Here is a 21,473-nt window from a genome sequence, read left to right as displayed (position 1 = left end):
GTGCCAGACACACAAACCCCAGCACTGCCCAGGGGAAGAGAAGGTGAGGAGAAACCCTGGCCACGCAGCAGGGGCGGCCCCTCATGCTAGCTCACCACTGAAGCCTCCCGGGGGGGGCAGTCCAGACACCCCCCTTAAGTGCCATGTCCCCCAAGCTACTGACCACCGAGCGCCCAAAGTGCCGGGCTACGCACCCGCGTCTACATTTGGCTGCTGGGGGTGGTGAGGGCGCTTGGCAGGGGACCACACGGGGAGCCTCCCATCCTCCCATCCCATCCATTCCTCGCGGACCTCATCCCCACCTCTGGGAGGGATTCTAGTCATGCATTTCCTGCCAACAGCCTTAATTGGTTACATGATCGATGAACTCTCGTGTTAATTTGAAAGCCCATCACTGCTCTTATGCATGTATGTATTTAACATACGAAAAAGAAGAATTTTACAGCAACTGCCAAGAGGCTCTTCAGACAATAAAATGTCCAGGTGGTATGAAGCAGGAGGTGTTCACTGTAGGGCCTCTAACACCACAGCTGCCTGTGAAGACTCCTTTTGTTACTCATCCGTTTGATCTGAAATCTCCGGGGATGACAGGATCTCCTGGGATCTGAAGATCTGCTGCACATGAGGGGTCTGCAGAGTCTTGACGGACTGTCGTGCTGCGACGGGCTGTGAAGACCCGATGGAGTGTGGTGACTCTGCGTTCTGTGGTTCTAGGGAGCCATGTGGAGGCTCGCTGGTCTGTCGTGCCAGGGGGACAATTGGTGGTGGGGAGCGCTGTGGTGCCTGTGTCCCCTGTGCTCCCTGGGTCTTGGGAGTCTTGGCTGTCTTGGTCTCCTTGGCTGCTTTCTCCTCCGGAGTCCGTGCTGCTGTCTTCAAGACTTTCCTGAGCTCCCTGGAACAAGAAGAATACAGTCAGCTCTTGAAAGGGACGTGCCCCGTCTGCATCACTTCCTGACTTCAGGAAGGTATTGGAGCTTTTCCCATGGTTTACCCTGCGTCTTTACTGAAAATCTCATCCTCATCAGAGGAATCCTTGTCATGGAGCTTTTGTGCCATGTTTTTCTTACGTGTGGCCTTGAGTGGCTGACACATGTCTCTCAGTCACTGGGGCCGTCTTCGCCAGAAAAAGCCCTTCTGGAAAAGGCAAGGGGAGCTCGTAAGCCTGCACCACGGCCCACTCTTGTCCTGCCTAAGTGCCGCCTCCCCCCAGTGGTTACCTGACTCTCATGTTCCACTGAACTTCTATGCAGCAATAATCCAAAGAAGGTCCTTGGAGGAAAACACGGACGCACATGATTCGTAACCCACCCCATTTCCCATCCTTCCTAGGATGGAGGTCTCTGGTCTTGTTTGGAAACTACCTTGGTCTGGAGCCATGACGAGTCAAACCACTAGGACCTGACCCCTTGACAAAGTTTCCATGCATGCCTGTGGCGATTTTTAGAAATTTGTCGGTCCATTCAAAGGGACCCCGTAGACTCTTGAAAGACCTTTATAGGTAGCCTGGCTTGGAAAACAGGCAGGATATTTAGTTCTGGTTACCACCGTTGCCCCAGCAAATGCCCTGTGCAATGAACAAACTACCCACCACACCAAAAGCATTAGAGTCTGTCCAGAAGCTTTTCCACTGGTCGCCTCTGGATTTAGTCCCTCAGGCACCCTTTACCGGAAGTTGGGGCTGGGGGAGATGATTCTATCGTCCTAGCTGCTTCATCCCAGATGCTGAACCAGAGTAAATGCCTGTGTGCAATTAGCCAAATCCTTTAGCCCACTAGTTTTCATGCTGCAGACAATCGCCCGTGAGCAAAGAAGCCACAGGTATCAGCATCAAAGGCAGGAACCACACCGAGGCACGGAGATGAGTTTTGAGAGTGAAGAGAGGAGAGAGCAGTCTTGCACTTTACGGGCAGTGTTATTAAGTGTACAGAGCCCGTGGGTGCTGAGTGGAGGCAAGAAACGCAGCTCCCAATTCAACGGAGAGGTCCCAAGGGACAGGGACCATGCTCTTTCCCAATCACCAGCAGTGTGTTCCCAAGGGCAAGGTAGTTTCCATTTTCCCTCTATTCCTTTTAATAAGAGACCGAGATAGAGGTTGGGGGATGTGGCTCAGTGGTAAAGTATTTGGCTTGCATGTGTGAGGCCCTGGGTTCAATTCCTGCACCACACTGAGCACTGAGGCTGGAGTAGTCTCGAGCTAGTTAAAAGGGCCTTTTGGACATGAGGCTCCAACTTTGGCTTCTGGCTCCGCATGTCCTCCCTGAGCACAGGTGGGCTGGCATAGGTAACAGCCACCCCACAGGAGGGACTGAGCAGCCCGGCCTTGCAGAGCCCTAAGACACTAATACTGAACTCAGGAGGCCCAGGTCACGGGCCAAGAAGCACACAGAAGGGCTCCAGAGTCCCCAAGAACCAGGGGGAGGACACTCCAGTGCAAGTGAAAGATTGTCAGACTAATATTTACCTGGATCTTCCATCTTTACACTGTCTTGCTCTACAAGAATAAATCTGTTTGGAAAAAAAAATATGATCATGATTATCTCGGTGACTGATCTCTCTAAAACCTTATTAATTCCATTGACTTTGCTGTATCTACCCACTGATATCACTTTTTGAGAACAGGAATTCTCTCCTGTTTAATAGTCCCTGGACTCTCCTACAGCACATGACTGAAGGGGCACGTTAGGAATACAGCTTAGTGACTGTTTCAGAGAAATTCAGCACATTAATCCAAATAAAAAACTATGAGGTAGGTAATTAAAAGTATCTGCCAAAACCCAAACACAGAAACATCCTTTTTCACAACGTTTTCTAAACAATGTCAAGAACCAGTCTGATGCCTTTCCCATCACCACTCTGCATCCCCAGTGAGGAGACCTCATCAATGCAGCAAGCAGAGTCGAGTCTTACAGGAGACAAAACTTGGTTGCATTTGCAATGATTCTTCCCCAAATAAACCCAAAACAATAAAGGTCCTATGAGATATGTTATTCCTCGGGCTATAGATATCATACAGTGGGTGGGGCACTTGCATTGACCGTGGCTGACGCAGATTCGATCCCAGGACTCCAGATGGTTCCCTGAGCCCCACCTGGAGTGATGCCTGAGAGCAGAGCCAGGAATAAGCCCTGAGCACAGATGGCTGTTGCCCCAAATAAATAACTAAATCAATATGTCAACTCTTTGAGCGACTTAGACTGAAATTTCAATACCTGAAACATTTCTGTGCTTTTGTCCTTAAGGAGATAAAACAGAACAGTGCAATAAGGAGCACGGGCTGCTTTGCAGGTGACCCCCATGTTTGAAAGCGGGATGATAGGGCTGGGGAGGTAGCTCAGTGGGAGAACGCCTGCCTTGCATGCAGGAGACGTGGGGTCGGTACCCAGCACGACAAGAAGAGCAAAATTGGAGGGATCCTAATGCCGTCCTTAGAGGATTGCGAGGATTAAACCAGACAAAATATAGGAAACTCCTTGTACTGTGGTTGTCATAAATCAGAGCTGTGTTTGCTGATGACATCACAAAGGAGCGGCTTAAACATATCAAAGACTCAGAGAGCTCTTCCTCAGCACCATGGCTTCTAATTTATTCTAATTCTTTGTTGGTGGTTGTGGTGCTACCAGGGATTGAACCCAGGGCCTCACACCTGCAAGACAAGTGCAACACCACTAACCTATATCCCGAACCCCTTCCATCCCATGTTGCTGTTGTTCATTTTTTGAGGCTCTTCCTGCCAGCTGGTGCTTCCGGGGCCTACTTCTGGGGTGGTGCTCAGGGACCATGGAGCACTATGGCTAGAACCTGGGGTTCCCATGTGCAAAGTGAATTGAAGTTTGAGTCTTTGGACTTATCTCCCTGGCCCTTAAATCACTTTTTTTAATGTTCCTGCTGGGAAAAGTCAGTGGTGTGTCATTGAACAGAAGACAGATATAGGCAAGCTCCTGGAGTAACTACCGCACGCTGCCAGGCTTGAGAGTAGCCCAGCTCGGGCTCAGGCTGCAATGCGGGTGTGTTTGGTTTGGGAGCCACCCAGTAATAGGCAGGAACAACTTGATTTGCTGTTTAGGGGTAGCTCCTGGTGGCTCGGGGGGGGGGGGGGGACGGGGGAGGTCATGCATTGCCGAGGATGGAACCCAGGTCTCCCTCACGCAAAGCGTGAAAAGTAGCCCTCGGAGTTCTCTCCCCAGTCTTAGCTGCAGTGTTTTAACTTCATCCAGGGAGATGGTGCTTAAACCTAATGAGAGCTACTGCACTGGATCAGGTCCTAGGAGGGTGGAGATTCTACACTTTTGATCCTTCCAGTCAACAAGGAAAGTAATCAGTAGAAGAATGTCAGTGAGTGTTAAGTTAAACCACTGACATCCTTTTGATTTAAAAAGGGGGGGGGGGGGGAAAGTCGATATGGTGACCAGAAAGAGAGCTGAATGGTCAGAGTGCATGCTTTGCATGCAGAAGGGCCAGGCTGGATCCCTAGTTCTGCAAGGTCCCCTGAGCACCACCAGAAGTGACACCCTCTCTCCCCTCCACACTGAGCTGGGGGCAGGCCCTGAACATCCCAGGATGTAGTCCCCAAACAGCGCACAGGAAGACGACTTTTTGTTTCATCTCTAGCCTTCTTAACTTTTCAAAATTTTCGAAAAGCTTGTTATTTGGGTTCATTTCCACAGGGAACTCTTGGGAGTCAGTTCCCTTCAACAAACCCTGGGATTATCTTTGCAATATGAGAAGCAACCACACCTCATTACTCAAGACTGAAGAGGAAAATCAAGCATCAGTAGGAGGAAAAGGGGCTTTTATTTTCCATTTGTAGCCCCTGAATCTATTATAAAGACAGATGAAATCCTGGAAGTCTGAATGAACTGTTCTTACCTCAATGAGACATAAAATTAAAACCAATAATATCACGACGACAGCCACATTTATTGCAACGACTGCTTTTTGATTGTGGTACACAACATATCCTGGAACTTTTATGAGCTGAAAAATAAAAATTATTTTCATGCATTACTTTTGTGGGGGCCACATTCAGTGATGATGAGGGGTTACTCTGGCTCTGCACTCGGAAATCACTCCTGGCGGACCAAAATGGACGCTGGGCATAGAATTCGGGTTGGTGGCATGCAAAGTAAGTGCTTTACCCACTGTACTATCGCTTCAATACCCAGGAACAATTAGACAGAAAGATGGGAAGGATTCTTAAGCCCGTTCTAAAGAATGGTTATCCTTCTACTAGTCTAAAACCCCATCCTCTGAAAGGAGTGGACTATAGGTTTTTATTTTGTATGTGGTTTTATTTTGGGGTGGTTTGTTTTTCAGCCCATATCCAGGGTCCTCAGAGCTACTTCTCGCTCAGTACTCATGGGGACTCTTTTTGAACTATCTCCTTGGCCCCAATATGTTCTTTTTTTCTTTTTTTTTTCAAATGTAGGAGTACTGCTATTTATTCAGTCACTGATTAGCTGATTAAATTGGGCATGAACTAGGCCCCAATATGTTCTTAAAGAGCACACCAGATCTATTATGCCATCTTGTCTGTAGCCTTTCCTTCTACAATTTATTTATCTGGTGTGTTAGGTCCTCTTCTTACCTCTCCTAGGAACAGTGCTACCTTTCTACAAACGAGCACAGGGACAATCATTCTTGTAGTCAAAGTTGTGTGGCCACAAAAAAGAGAGCGAGCCAGCAGGAGAGGGAGAGTCAAGACACCCTGGTCTTCTTGCTTGTGTTCTTTCATGGCATGGCCTGAGAGCCCGGAAGCCCCTGAGCCTGGTCACTGTGAGATTCAGTTACAAAGCTTTCCTGATCGTGATCCAGGTTCAGTCAGACAATGCTCCAACACCCATCCCTCCACCAGTGTACATTACCCACCAACAAAATCCCCGCATTCCTCCTGCCACCTCCTCCCCGCCCCCAGCCTACCTCTGCCTTTATGGCAGGAACTTTTCTTCTCTCTCTCTCTCTCTCTCTCTCTCTCTTCCTCCCTTTCTCTTCCCACCCCCCCTCTTTCCCCCTTTCTTCCCTCCCCCCCCTCTCTTACTCTCTCCGCTCACTCCATGCCCCCCTTTTGGGCATTATGTTTTGCAGTGCAGATACTGAGGTCATCATGTTTGATCCTGTACCCACTTCAGCACACATCTCCCACCCAGAGCTATCCCTTCCAACTATCATTGTTACAGTGATCCCTTCTCTATCCCAGCTGCCTTCTCTGCCAGCCCTTGAGGCAGGCTTCCAACCGTGGACCATTCATTCTGGCCATTGTTTCTAACTGTCCTTGGGTGTTAATCTCATAGTAAGTTTTAATTATTTTTACGTCCCATAAATGAGTGCAATCATTCTATGTCTGTCCTTCTGACTTATTTCACTCTGCATGAGACTCCGTTAAAAAAACAAAAGTCTGTCCTCACCTCACTTGCCTCCGCCTGTTTCTGCTCACCCTGGCCTTCGGTATTCTCATTGATGTAGTTCTCAGCCTCCCACTGGTCCGTATCCCATTTTTCACTGGACACCTTTACGTCCTGCCGCTCACTAAGAAGCTTCATCAGGAGCCCGGTTTTGTGGACCACCTTGGCACACTCCAGTTGCACCCGGGGATCGGAGCAGTCCATTTTCAGAGTCCGAATTACTTGGGCAATGAACTTCCTCACATTACTGTTGGGAATAAGGGGCCGCAACTTCTGGATGAGCTGCATCTCAAGTTCGTCTCTGGGGTCGGGTTTCTGTGGGGGGGAGTCGATGTCGGTGGCCACCTTGTGATATTCCCACTGCATCTCGTTGGGCTGTCTGACAGCAGGCATGAGGCTGTCCTCCGTCCCCTCTTCCTCCTCAGGGGCAGTGCTTTGGATACCGGCAGTTTTCTCTGGCGGCACGATGCTTCTGGCATCCCCCCCGTTTGGAGCACGCGTGCTCTCCGCGGTCTTCTTTTCCCGGCTGGAGCGCAATGAAAGGAATGGCTCCGTGACAGGTTTGTCCTGGTGTCTCCAGGACAGAGACCCCCCCCTCGGCGGGGAGTTGACGAGGCTCTTCACTGCACCGAAAGGAGGCCTCCTGGCCAGCACCGGCCTCTGCGGTGCTGCTTCTTTTGTCGCTGTGTTCACTCTGGCCTGGGGTATTCTGCGGCCCAGCTGAGAGTAAAGTTTACGAAACAGGTAGTTCTTCCCGGTGAGTGGCCCGGGGCTAGGAACCTTCATGTTCCGAACTCGAGCGCCCGCATCCTCTAAGACGCGTAGAGTTCTTTTCAGGTCTTTGGATGGGATTTCGTCCTCCGGTGGCACTTGGAAAGCAGCGGCGGCAGACAGGCTGCCCATGGAGTGCTGTTCCAGGGGCACGGAGGCCGGCGCCCTGTGCTCCTGGATGAAGGATGACTCCTCGTTGAAGGAGCTTTCCACCAATTTCCTGGGCCTCCCTGCCAAGATAAAGTCTTTCGGTCTTTCCGGGGCCAGCTGCCCCTGCCGTCTTTCTTGGGCAATATTCCCCGCCGCGGACCAAGCCTTCCCTCGCCTCTGGCTGAGGGGAGTGCCCTCTTCTTTGAAGTGCCTCTTCTGCTGGCCCTGGGGATCCCTGAACATGCTGCTCCCTTGCAGTGGTTGCGTCTCCCACTCCTGAACATTTCCTAAGTGTTTTTTCTTTGGTGGCCCGACAGTTTCCAATATCTTCGGGAAAAGTTGGCGTTTAAATTTGGGCCCGAAAAGACTGGAACGGACCTGTGTGGCAGTTTTCTCCTTCTTTCTAACTTTGTGGATTTTTTCTTGAATTTCTGTGTTGATCAGACTTTGGAGAACATGGATTTTTTTCACCTTATTGTAGATTTCACTGTTGGATTCGGGCTGTATAGAAATCCAAGCCGTGCTGGTTTTCGAAGGAGCCAGAGGATTTCCTCCATCTTGCACATCTTTAAAAAGAAACTTAATGAAGGATAACAATGTTGATTCTGCATCTATGTCCCCAACCTGTAACAAAGACATTATGGATTCTAGTCTAGTAAGCATATCACGCTGATGACTGTTGTCTAGGTGCTCGTGCTGGAAAAGGGACAGGCTGTTTCTCTCGGATGAGGCCTTCTCTGGTTCAATCGTCAGCTCGGTGCTGGTACTCTTCTTTCGGGCCAGTAAAGCCTTCATGAACTCCCCATCCATATTACTGATGTATTCTTCTTCATCTGTCAAAAAGGAAGAGCATGCTTTTGATCATGAAAGATAACTGGGGATAATTTTGGGAGCATCTACAGACATAAGTTCCAGCTAAGTAAACTAGTAATCAGTGAACAAGTGCCGTATGGTGTGTGTGTGTGGGGGGGGGGGGGCACAGGAAACCCTAAATTTACATCTGTGACTGGCAAAAACAGAAGGAGAAACAAAGTGATCATCGCTATTTATTCAGAATAAATAGGGCATGGAGTTCAGTACATGTATTTAGGATTATTCAACTGGGGGGCAGAGTGACAGTAGAGCAGATAAAGTCCTCGTCTTGTAGGCAGCCAACCTGGGTCTTATCCCCAGCACCCCATACGCTCCCTCAAGCCTTACCAGTTCTGACCCCAGAACACAAAGTTAGGAGTAAACTTTGAGCACTTCTGAGGATGCTGCCAAACAAGCAAACACACAAACGATAATCATACGATTATTCCACTGGTCCCCAAGGACCAAGTACCCAGTCTTCAGGACAAATATTTGCTGCTCAGTTAGATTCTTTACAGATCAACTATGATTTCTTTTCTTTTTTTTTAATTTTTATTAGTGAAACACCATGAGGTACCATTTTAGATTTACAAATTTTTGTGCTTGGGTTTCAGTTATACAATGATTGAGTACCCATCCCTCAACCAGTGCCCATTCTCCACCACCAATGATCCCAGTATACCTCCCAACTCCCCTCCCCTCCTCCCATCCCACCCGCCTCTGTGGCAGGGCATTCCCTTTGGTTCTCTCTCTCTCTTTTGGGGTGCTGTGGTTTGCAAAAGAGGAACTGAGTGGCAATCATGTTCGGTCTATAGTCCACTTTCAGCATGCATCTCCCATCCTGGGAGGATCCTCCCAACACTCTTGATTTGCTGCTCCCTTCTCTATCTGGGCTGCCTTTTCCCCTAGCATATGTGGCTGGCCTCCAAGCCATGGAGCAAACCTCCTGGTACTTATCTCAACTATTCTTGGGTGACGGTCTCCCATTTTGTTACTTTATATTTCACAGATGAATGCAATCTTTCTATGTCCCGCTCTTTCTGACTGATTTAACTTAGCATGATATTTTCGATGTAGTACCACTTATATGTAAATTTCATCACTTCATCTTTTCTAACAGCTGCATAGTACTCCATTGTGTAGATGTACCAAAGTTTCTTTAACCAGTCATCTGTTCTCGGGCACTCGGGTTTTTTCTAGATTTTGGCTACTGTGGGCTGGAGCAATAGCATAGTGGGTAGGGTGTTTGCCTTGCACGCGGCCCACCAGACTGACCTGGGTTCAATTCCTCTGACCCTCTTGGAGAGCCTGGCAAGCTACTGAGAATATCTCGGCTGCAGAGCAAAGCCTGGCAAGCTACCTGTGACGTATTCATATGCCAAACACAGTAACAACAAGTCTTACAACTGAGACGTTACTGGGCCTGCTCAAGCAAACTGATGAACAATGGGAGGACAGCGTTACAGTGCTACAGTGCTTGGCTACTGTGAACAGTGCAGCAATGAACATAGAAGTGCAGATGTCATTTGGACTGTAATTTTTTGCCTCTCCGGGATATATTCCCAGGAGTGGTATTCCTGGTGAAATATTGGTATGTTTCTATTGATATGATCATATGGTTTTTATCTTTACTTTTGTTGATATAATGGATTATGTTGATTGACGTCCAAATGCTAAACCATCCTTGCATCCCCGGGATGTATGCCACTTGGTCGTGGTGTATGATCTTTTTGATGAGTTGTTGGATTCTATTTGTGAATATTTTCTTGAGGATCTTCACATCCATGTTCATCAGAGATATTAGCCTGTAATTTTCTTTGTTAGTGGTGTCCTTGTTTGCTTTTGGTATTGGGGAGATAAGTGCCTCATAGAAGCTGTTTGTGAGAGTTCCTGTTTTTTTTTTTCAATTTCATGGAAAAGCTTGCGGAGAACTGGCAAAAGGTCTTCTTTAAATATTGGGAAGAATTCGCTAGTGAATCCATCTGGGCCTGCGCTTTTGTTTTTGGGAAGACTTGATTTCGGTTTGATTTCCTTGATATGAATGGGTCTTTTCAGGCAATCCAAGTCTTCTTGGTTCAGTCTTGGGAGATTATAGGAATCCAGGAACATATCCATTTCTCTAGGTTATCTTGTTTCATGACATACAGACTCTCAAAGCAGCCTCTGACAATCTTTTGAATTACATTGGTTTCTGTTGCAATGTCCCCTTTTTCATTTCTGATTCGGTTTATTGGGGCTCTCTCTCTTTCATTGTGAGTCTTGCTAGTGGCTTATCAATCTTGTTTATTTTCTCAAAGAACCAGCTCTTGGTTTCACTAACCTTTTGGATTGTTTTTTGGGTTTCCATGTCTGATTTCTGCTCTAAGTTTTATTATTTCTTTCCTTCAGCGGGGCTTGAGTTCCTTTTTTTGGTTATTTTCTAAGATCGTGAGCTGTGAGGTCAGGTTATCTAAGAGGCCCTTTCTTCCTTCCTTAGGAATGCTTGCAAAGCTATACATTTTTCCTCTTAACACAGCTTTAGCTGCATTCCATAGGTTCTGATAGCTCGTGTCTTCATTCACATTTGTTTCCAGGTATCTTTTGATTTCGTCTTTGACTTCCTTCCTGACCCACTCGTTGTTCAACTTTGAGTTGTTTAATTTCCAGGTGTTTGATTTGTCTCTCCGTGTCTGCGTATGCTTCGTTCCTATCTTCAACACATCGTGGTCTGAAAAGATTGTTGATACTATTTCTATCTTGCGGATTCTATTGAGGTCGGTTTTGTGACCTTACATGTGGCCTTTCTATTTTGGACAATGTTATGTGTGCACTGGAAAAGAATGTGTATTCTTTCTTTTTGGGGTGTAAAGCCCTGTATAGGTCTATTAGCCCTCTCTCTACTATTTCTTCCTTCAAAGTCAATGTCTAGCATGCTGAGTTTTGTTCTTGTTGATCTATCCAGAGATGATAAGGCAATGTTGAAGTCTCTGACTACTATTGTGTTGCTAGCAATGTCCTCCTTGAAATCTGTTAGCAGTTGTTTTAAGCATTTAGCTGATCCCTCATTAGGTGTGTATGCATTTAAGAGTGTGATTTCTTCCTGTTACACATATCCCTTGATAAACAGAAAATGACCTTTGCTGTTCCTTCTAGTCTTTTTCAACCTGAAATTTATGTTGTCAGATATTAGTGTGGCTACCCCAGATTTTTTGAGGGAGGTGTTTGCTTGCAAGATTGTTTTCCATCCTTTAACTTTGAGTCTGTGTTTGCTCTGACCATTCAGATGACTTTCTTCTACGCAGCAGAATGTTGGGTTCAGTTTCCGCATTCAGTTTGCCACTGTGTCTCTTGATTGGTGCATTTAGACCATTGACATTGAGAGAGATTATTGTTAGAGGGTTTTGTGCCATCTTTCTGTAGGGACTTGTTGTGCTTGTAGGGTGTTTTCTTGTCTTATAGAAGCCCTCTTAGTGGTTCTTTCAAGTTTGGCTTTGTCTATGAAGTTCCTGAGCTGTTGTTTATCCATGAAATAGTGTATGATTCTTTCTGAGTTAGAATGAGAGTTTAGCTGAATAGAGTACTCTTGGTGAGGCGTTCATTTCATTGAGTTTTTTCACTATATCCCCCCATTGCCTTTGGGGTTGGAGGGTTTCCTCTGATAGGTCTGCTGTAAATGTACGGGGTGCTCCTTTGTATGTGACTTCCTTCTTCAGCCTTGCTGCTTGCAGGATCGTGTCTCTATCCATATCATCCATCATTCTGACTCTGATGTGTCTTGGAGTCTTTTTATTAGGGTCTCTTTTACTTGGCACCCTTTGGGCTCCTTGGATCCGGATGCCTGCATTCTCCAGCTCTGGGAACTTTTCGGCAATGATATGTTTAACTGTGGCTTTTCCATTGGGGTTGCCTCCCTGTCCTTTTGGTACTCTGATGATTCTTACTTGCTCCTCTTGGATTCATCCCCTAGGACTCTGATTCACCCCAGGGCTATTTTGAGGTCTTTCCCCATGGTCTGTTGTTGTCTGTAAGCTTTCTGGTGCTCATCTTCAAGCTTACTGATTCTGTCCTCGGCTGTAGCCATTCTACTGGTGAGGGCACTCAATGAGTTTTTTATTTCATCTATCAAATCCTTTATTCATGACATTTGTTTGCAGCTTTTCTATTTCTGCTCTCATTTCTTCCGGTATTTTGTTGGCTGCCTGTTCACTGTTTCATTCAAGTCCTCTTTTAATTTCCTGGATGTCTGTTCCACTGTTTCTTTGAGTTCATTGAACATCTTCAACATTTTGATTCTGAATTCCTTATTGGAGAGACTGTTTTTGTGAGTAGACCCTGTTGGGGGCCTCTGGACCTTTTTCTTCATCTTCCCCTCTTGGCGTGGTGGGGATCTGTGCTGTTTTTTCATGTTGTGGTGGTAGTATGAAGGTGGGAACCACAGTTCACTATGAGTTTTCCCTCTTGGTTAATTTGGGGATTCTGGGTGAGCTCGGTCTAGTGGTCGCCTTTTTCCCCTTCAGGAGTTGTGGCTTCCTCTCATGTTCTCCTCTGTGGCCTCTAGTGGAGCTTCGGGGGATGTAGTCCTCTACATTGGACTTGTACATGTCTATGGGTATTATGGTGCAACTGGGATGAGCTAGTGGATTATTGGCCTAATGTATTAGAGATGGCCGAGACATTCTCCCCCGAGTTACGTGATGGAGGTCAAGATATGAGTCCAAATTGCTAGGAAAGGGAAAAATAACTGCTGCCCTCAGAGTAGGCCATTCCCCCTATCCACGCCCCCTAGCTCAAAGGCCAGGCTCCCTGGCTCAGAGGCCACACCACCAGGACCAGGCTGCATGCTGGTTCCCTGGTTCGCTGGTTCAGCTGGGACCAGGGGAGCCAGAAACAGTAGCTGGGGGTTGGAAGGTGCTGTTTCTCTTTAACTCTTTGGTGTGCTAATCTTGTTACTGTCATAGGTTACTGTCACAGACAACGAAGAAATTCCTCCAGAAATCAGATCCTCTTCTGAATGCACCCATCCTCCACCTACCAACTAATCACGATCACGATCACGACCATCCTGTTGTTCATCGATTGCCTTGAGCAGGCTCCAGTAACGTCTCCTTCATCCTAGCCCTGAGATTTTTTAAAAGTGCCATATTAAAGGCTCTTTCAGGGTTAGAAGAATGAGCCCCATCATTGTTACTGGTATTGGGCATATTGGGTACACCACGGGGAGTTTGCCAGACTCTGCCCTGTGGGCAGGTTACATCTGGTAGCCTACCATTTTGTCCAAAGTTAGAATGAGATAATAAGGTGTTGCGCAGCCGCAAATGTGGCTGCGCACTTCTGGGATCTAGGTTTTATAGTCTCTGGGTCTTGGCTGCTGATGGGATTACATGGCGCCAGGGGGCCAGTTGGTGGGTGTGACCCCTGCCTACTGGAATATGGAGGATCTGGGTGGAGGATGCTCAGCCCCAATTGAGCAGGCTTGGAGATCTCAGCCCCGGGACCCGTATGCCTTTGTTCCTCTGCTGGTACCTTCATGCGTGCAGAGAGCGGTCTCAGCATGGTGGTGGCTGGTTCTGGAGGTCTTTGGCTGCCAGAGCCCTGGTCGGGACGGGGAGGGAAACTCAACCCACTCCCCTCTAGGGGCCCTGGCGAGGACAGCCAGGCGCGGGGGCAGGAGACTCTGCGCTGTTCTCTTCCGGGATCTGGGTTTTATAGTCTCTGGGTCTTGGCCGCTGATGGGATTACACGGCGCCAGGGGGCCAGTTGGTGGGTGTGACTTCTGCCTACTGGAATATGGAGGATATGGGTGGAGGATGCTCAGCCCCTATCCGAGCAGACTTGGAGATCTCAGCCCCGGGACCCGCATGCCTTTGTTCCTCTGCCCGGTACCTTCATGCGTGCCAACTAATACTTTTACCAACTAATACTTTTGTTTATTAGCCCTCAGTTTCATATTGCTGAATCTGGACAGATGTCTAAGTATAGGTTAATGGATTTGCCAGAGTATATGTCAATGTGCAATGTTGAGAAAATCTATAAAATAATTTGTTTTGTTTTGTTTGGGGGCCACACTTGGTGATGCTCAGGGGTTACTCCTGGTTCACTGCTCAAAAAATCACTCCTGTTGGTGCTTGGGAAACTGTATAGTATGTCGGCAATGGAATTCAGGTCATTTGTGTGCAAGGCAAGTCCCCTACCCACTATACTATCTCCCTACCCGCTGTCCTATCTCTCTGGCCCCTGAAATAACATTGGAGATCCCAAAATTGGGGAAAACAACTCTTATTAGATGTGTATTTGCCTTCACTTACTTCCTAATACTTCCAGCTCTACCTAGGGAACCATACAAAGTTTCTGACTTCTTGAAGGTCAAGTGTAAAATTGTGCAGTTGGGTTTCTTTTGGTGTGGGGGGCGGTGGGGCCAAACCCAGCAATGCTCAGGGGTTACTCCGGTCTCTGTGCTCAGGGATCACTCCTGGTAGTAATTTGGGATCATCTGAGATGCTAGGGATCCAACCCACGTCTGCCATATGCAAGGCAAGTGCTAGACTATCTTTTCAACCAAACATTACTGAGAATTAAAAGTTCTTTTGGTGGTGGTGAAATTTAGAGGGGGAGTTAAGGGATGTGAGGAAGAAGCATGGACTTGCAGGGAGTCCCAGACTGGGAACACAAGATCTAGGCATTAGGCACATTTAACACTTTTTGTTTTTCTATTATTCACTTAAAAATGCTATTAGTATTTTTATTCTGAATTTAGATTATTTGGTTTAGTTATTCTTTGTGGCTGGAGCAATAGCACAGCGTGTAGGACGTTTGCCTTGCATGCAGCCAACATGGCCGACCTGAGTTGGATCCCTCCGCCTCTCTCGAAGAGCCCAGCAAGCTACCAAGAGTATTTCGCCCACACAGCAAAGCCTGGCAAGCTACCCATGACATATTCGATATGTCAAACACAGTAACAAGTTTCACAATGTTACTGGGCCCACTCGAGCAAATTGATGAACAGCGGCAGGACAGTGATCAGTGATCAGTTATTCTTTAAATAACATTATTAAAGTTGAAGTAACATGATTACAAAATACGAATGCTATTGGTTTCCATGTACAAAGTGAACTTTACCTGGACCACCGCCGAAGTGCTGAGACACCACAGTTCGTACATCCCCTCTAATCTGACTCTTTCCCCGCCCCCCCCCCCCAACAAATCCCCAGGTTTGATGTTCATGTTATGAAAGGTGATTCGTAAATCTTGTTATGCCCATCTCTGAGAAGAGAGTAATAGACATGTTAAAAGTTGATTTTAAAAATAACATCTTTGTGTAAGAAGCAATGTAATCTGATGTGCCGAACTGCTGATAGCGAAGCAGATTCATAATATCCCGGCATGAAAATACGTTTTATGGGTGGTGTATGTGTGTGTGTGTGTGTTGTGTGTGTGTGCGTTGTGTGTGCGCATGTGCTCATGCATTCGCCATACAGCAGTGCCCAAGGAATACTCCCAGCAGTTCTTCGAAAATTATTTTATGGGGGGATTGAACCCACACCTCCCACATGAAAAGCATGTGTTGCAACCTATTGATCTATTTTCCTGGGCCCCTAAAAGGACATTGCGGAAGTTATCAAGTAAACTTACTATGTGGAAATATATAAGGGCACCTGAGTGCTTTGTGGATTTGAAGGGTTAAAATTCAAAGTAGGTTTGGAGGTGGGGATGCTCTAAGAATCCATCGTTAGAAGGACTGAGTGGCAGCCTATGCTTAGAAAACCAGAATTTCTCAGGCTCTAAGCAAAACGTTCATAAGATAGTATGACTTGTACTTGCCTATAAAATTATAAAAACACATGCAATAAGGTAGCTACACCAGTCCTATAAAGAAAAGGGCAACTGATATTTCTTGTGTATAAAATCTGTTTGCAAACTGCATTGTGTGGCTGAGCTCTCATCTGGAGGACCAACACCTTGCCCAGAGTGTGGCACTCAGTTGTGACCATGAATGATAGCTCCCTTTCCCACTTCCATCCCTTTCTTCCATTCCTCTTAAACCTTCAGGTCATTCATATACTGCGAAGGTAATGATGTGGCTGAGATTCTGACTTTTGCCAAGGGAAATAGCTCATGGAAATATAGGGAGTTGAACTCTGAATAAAAATAATGCACTCCATAATCAGCTTCAAATGTACCATCAGTGATTAAAATAAAAATGAAACATAAATTAAAAACCTATCAGCAGGCAATCCAACTCACCACAGTGTGTGCTGATAAGACATTCACTGTCACAACGTAGTTTGACTGTCTTGTAGACAACGTCAATATTATTTTTAAATTGGCAGAGGCAGCAGGTTAGATGGTTAGGTAAGATCCTATGAATGGAAACACAGAGAATTAAGTGCAGAGTCAAGAGGTTACTTTAAATAGGTAGAAGAGGCAGTCAAGGCCACTGAGCAGCTATTGAAAAAGTTCCTGAGAAACATGGATGAGGTGTTGCTCAAACTCTGAGGTGGTGGGAACCCAACTGGGAGGTGATGCATGCAAAGCGTGTACTATTGCTCCAGCCCTCAGAAAACTGAGTTTTGTTTTTTGGTCATATCTGGTGGTGCTCAGGGGTTGCTCTGGGCTCTTGGCTCAGGGATCATTCCTAGCAGGCTCGGGAAACCATAGGCAGTGCGAGAGGCTGAATGTGGGTTAGCCACATGCAAATCAAATACCTAACTCACTATCCTATCTCTCCAGCTCCCAGATAACAATAAAAAAACATCAGTTACAACCTGGGGTGTTATTTCTCTATGGAGTGATCAGTCGGGGGCACAGAGATAAGCAACATTCATGGAATGAGGTAGCGTGGAGGGCCAAGAGTTCTCTCAGACAAATGGCATTAATCAAACCCAGCAACCTTCTTTTATTGTAATACAGTACACTAGGGGATGCATCACCAAATCCATGTGGACAAAAGGCTATTGATCTTGCTCTGTCGATGATTAACCTCCCATCCCCATATTTCAATCATCTACATTTCCGTCTAGACAGGATGTCCCCTCTAACTTTGCCTAAACAAAGCATAGCGTAATCAATCAGTGTCAAGGAGGAGCTGCATCATGATATGCTGACCCCTGCCCAGTTCAATCAGAGTTCCAAGCTGCTTCCAGCATGACACTGAAAGCAAGGCAGTGTCTGTAGGAACTTCCTCATGACTCTGGTCGGGCTCCAACGTCTCCCCCTTTTTGTTTTGCAGCCAGCTTAGCCTTCATGACGACATGTGCAGCGTGTTGTTATTGGGCTATTCTGTTTTGTTTTCTGAATTTTTGGCAGGCTATGTAAAAAAGAAACAACAGAACAATAAGTACAGACATACTAATAAAGCCCATCACAAGGACTAGAATATACTTCTTAGGATTTAGTTGAGTGATCCCATCCAACAATCCACCCCCAATGGTATCAGGTCCCCAGACTTGCAAGTGGGCCTGAAATACACAGTGAATGTTAGTTTGCAACTCTATAATTTTGTCGGTCATATTTTTGATGGTTTAACAAATACTTTTTAACCTTTTCCCATGGAGATTCAGACTCATAATAAGGTACAGGAGTTATACAAATGCAGAAGTATTCCAATCACATTTTAGAGTGTGTTGTCTTCTTAAACTCGGTAGCTGGTCACCGAGTAGGGTAACAGTTCGTGTAACATCGGACAATTCCTCTTGTAATCCTGCATCAACTTGTCACTGGGTTGTCCACAGTTTCTGAGAGTCCTGATGCCCTTTCTTTCTTTCTTTCTTTCTTTCTTTCTTTCTTTCTTTCTTCTTCTTTTTGCTTTTTGGGTCACACCTGGAGATGCACAGGGGTTACTCCTGGCTCTGCACTCAGAAATTACTCCTGGCAGTGCTCAGGGGAACATATGGGATGCTGGGAATCGAACCAGGGTCAGCCACATGCAAGGAAAATGCCCTACCTGCTGTGCTATCGCTCCAGCCCCCTCGTGCCATTTCTTAACAAACTCAGCAGTCTGAGATCCTTGCCTCAATGCAATATGAGCCGTTGCTGCTGTAGCAGTGATGGCAACGAGTCCCATGATAATGGCAATTACGAGTCCTACAAACCTCTTTGTGTGTGGCGCCAGGGGAGTGACCAGCCGGCGAAGAATGTTGGTAGCTGGACTGTCTTCCCACAAGCGGTTAAGCCACACAGGCATCTAGACCCCCATGGAAGCTCTAAGAAGATAGATGCTTTCTTCTGCTGTGAGACTCATAGTGTTATTAATACAAGTGAACATAGAGCAGTCACTGCAAGATATTACCTCTGCTACTTTATCCCAGCTAATTCTCCCTTTCAGCATGGCATATGGCAGTGGAACACAAGCCTGTATATAGCGGGTAAGATTTCTATCAAAATGTAAAGTACGTTTTGTTCCGACATTGTTATGTTGGATAAAACTGTCCGGGCTGTCATGTATCCAAAAGAATTCCCTATTTTCCATAGATGATTTTGTTTCTTATGCCCAGGAAGGAAGGGTGTAGGAGGCGGAAAGCTACCTCCGCACCCCATTATGCCAATATTCACTGTATCACTGTCATCCCCTTGTTCATCGGTTTAATCAAGTGGGCACCAGTAACGTCTCCATTCGTCCCAGCCCTGAGATTTTAGCAGCCTCTCCTTACTCATCTTTCCCAACATATTGGAGGCTCTTTCTGGGTCAGGGGAATGAGACCCTTTATTGCTACACTTTTGGCATATCGAATATGTCATGGCTTGCTTGCCAGGCTCTGATGTACAGGTGGACTCTTGGTAGCTTGCTGTGCTCTCCAAGAGGTATCTATCTTATCTATCTATCTATCTATCTATCTAGATAGGTAAGTTGTTGCTTTCTGTCTGAACCCCATCAAATCTGGTGTGGCAATTATGGAGAATGGGTAGGAAGTGTCTTGTGATATGTCGCAGCCGTGCGGTCCAGGAATATGTTCACTCATGTGAGGCTCGGCCCAAGCAAGTAGGGAGCGGCCTGGAGCGTGGCTGCGGTTGGGTTGTGGAGGTCAGTTGCTGGGGCTGGGTCCCTTGGGGCGGGGAGGGCTCTCACTCATCCCCCTCTGGGGCATCCTGCATGAAAAAAGCCTGGTGCAGAGTCTGGTGTCATGGTTATGGGGTCCTCATTTTATGCTCCCTTCTGGAGGGTGGCCGATGAGAAGATTATCTGGCACAAGCAGGGTGTGGCTTATCGGTGTGACCCGTGGGTCACCGGAGACTGGAGGAAGCGGGCAGAGGATCTCTGCTCCTGGCTACCGTTTAAGCCCGGAGTCCAAGGTCATAAAGTTCTGCATTACCTGGGTTCCGTAGGACTTCACTCATCTGTGAGGCTCAGCCCGAGCATATGGAAAGTGGCCTGAGCATGGCAGCAGTTGGGTAGTGGAGGTCACTGCTGGGGCTGGGTCCTTTGGGGTGCCCCAAGTGAAAACAGCCTGGCACGGAGTCCAGTGGCATGGTTATGGGGGCCTCATTTTATGCTCCCTTCTGGAGGAACAGCTATGAGGTCTGGAGGGTAGCCTATGACGAGGTTATCTGGCGCTGGCAGGGTGTGGCTTATGGCTTATGCTAATATTAGAGTTAATTATAATTTGGGACACTTCGGAGCCTTGTATTGCTCCCCAATTCAGAATATTCTTTAGCTCCTTTTGCCCAGGCTGAGCCTACTGGACTCCAATCAATAGTTTTTCCATAAGAGGAATCAATATAGATTCTAGCTTTTTCTCCTTTACATCGTTTCCAATATATCCAGTTTTCTAATTCAATAACTTTAGGGAGTTCACATAGGAGGCAGAGATGGTAGAGTATCATAACTTTCACTTCCAGTATCCAGAAATCCATTTGCTGCGAGCAATAACAATGGCTTTTTTTTTTTTAAGCAATGGCTTTTTATCAGATTCAGTAGAATTGTGATATTCAGCCATTCAGTACTGCGTGTGTGTTTTTAAGCAATGACTCCCGTTGCTAGTGCAGATAGGCATCCCTTCCACCCTGATAACATATTCAGGAAAATTTGTGCCTTCTTCTTTGGGTTTGATTAGGTCTCTACCATCAGCCTGGCACCAAGTCTGGTGGCACGGCTATGGGGTCCTCATGTTATGTTCCCTTCTGGGAGAAGTAGCCCTGTGATCTGGATGCTGGCTGATGACGAGATTATCTAGCGCTGGCAGGAGGTGGCTTCTGGGAGTGACCCCTGTGTCACTGAAGACTGGGGGAAACAGGCAGAGGATCTCTGCTCCTGGGTCCTGTTGAGCCCAGAATCCAAGCTCACAAAGTTCCACATTACCTGAGTTCCTTGGGACTTCACTCATGCGTGAGACTCAGCCCGAGTGAGAGGGGAGTGGCCAGAAGCATGGTGGTGGTTGGGTTGTGGAGGTCGACTGCCGGGCTGGGTCCCACAGGAGTAGGGGGCGGAATGAGAGAGACAGGCCCATCCCCTATCCCTGGAGGCCTGGAGTTTGCTGTCACTGAAACTGCATACCTGCACTTCTCATTGGGTTCTGGATGTTGGTGGCCCCTGGGATTTTTAGGGGGCAGGTGGGACTCTGGAGGTCATGCCCACAAACTGCCTCTGGCTGCTACTTAAGCTCCTTAATGGTCATGATCCAGAGATACACAAAAGAATTTCTGAACTGAGCAGCTCTCTGCCTTCTCCCCATCCTAATTATCTAAAACTTTAGAATTCCAGGAACACACAGCCACTTTTGTGGCCGAATGGCATTGTACTATTCATAACAAGCAATACAAAAGAGAGTATGAGGGAAATTGTCTGCCATAGAGGCAGGGGGAGGGGTGGGACGGGGGCGGGTATACTGGGGACATTGGTGGTGGAAGATGTGCACTGGTGGAGGGTTGGGTGTCCTATCATTGTATGACTGAAACTCAAACAGGGAAGCTTTGTAACTGTATCTCACGGATTCAATGATTTAAAAAAATAATAAATAAAATTACCATTCTGAAAATAAAGTAATGTGGAGTTCATGCCAAATTCAATTAGCTGAATCAATGGCTGAATAAATACCAGTACCCCTAGAAAAAGAGGGAGAGAGAGAGACTGAGAGAGAGAAGAGAGAGAGAGAGAGAGAGAGAGAAAGAAATAAACAAGCCTTAAAAAATTAAGTGAAATAAATGTCAGAAAATCAACTTACAGCTTTTCTAATTTAAGATTCATCATGAGGATGTTTTGAACTGCTGCAAGTGACACTTGTGTTGCTCCCATGTCTCTGAGGGAGAAAGCACAAGCATGATGTGAATCCAAATACAGAAGCTCTAGAGTTAAATAGATGAGATAAATGAAGTGATAACTTTGATTCTGGC

The 21,473-nt window shown here is 46.7% G+C and overlaps 1 protein-coding gene across 1 annotated transcript in view; it reads right to left on the bottom strand.

Moving 5' to 3' along the window:
- Positions 1–398: 398 nt before the first annotated feature.
- Positions 399–21,473, bottom strand: part of LOC130015917 (leucine-rich repeat-containing protein 37A-like) — a 46,156-nt gene continuing 25,081 nt past the window's right edge. Inside the window, exons 5-10 of the mRNA XM_056106655.1 lie at positions 21,305–21,379; positions 16,392–16,507; positions 6,402–8,152; positions 4,867–4,974; positions 2,462–2,505; positions 399–892 (exon numbers count right to left, since the gene is read on the bottom strand). Coding sequence (XP_055962630.1) covers positions 553–892; positions 2,462–2,505; positions 4,867–4,974; positions 6,402–8,152; positions 16,392–16,507; positions 21,305–21,379 — 2,434 coding nt within the window. The 3' untranslated portion in view covers positions 399–552. The remainder of the gene's footprint in view (positions 893–2,461; positions 2,506–4,866; positions 4,975–6,401; positions 8,153–16,391; positions 16,508–21,304; positions 21,380–21,473) is intronic.

This window comes from Sorex fumeus, unplaced genomic scaffold, assembly GCF_029834395.1.
Source record: "Sorex fumeus unplaced genomic scaffold, SorFum_2.1 ptg000141l, whole genome shotgun sequence".
NCBI lineage: Eukaryota > Metazoa > Chordata > Mammalia > Eulipotyphla > Soricidae > Sorex > Sorex fumeus.
This window is presented reverse-complemented; position numbering and strand designations above follow the sequence as displayed.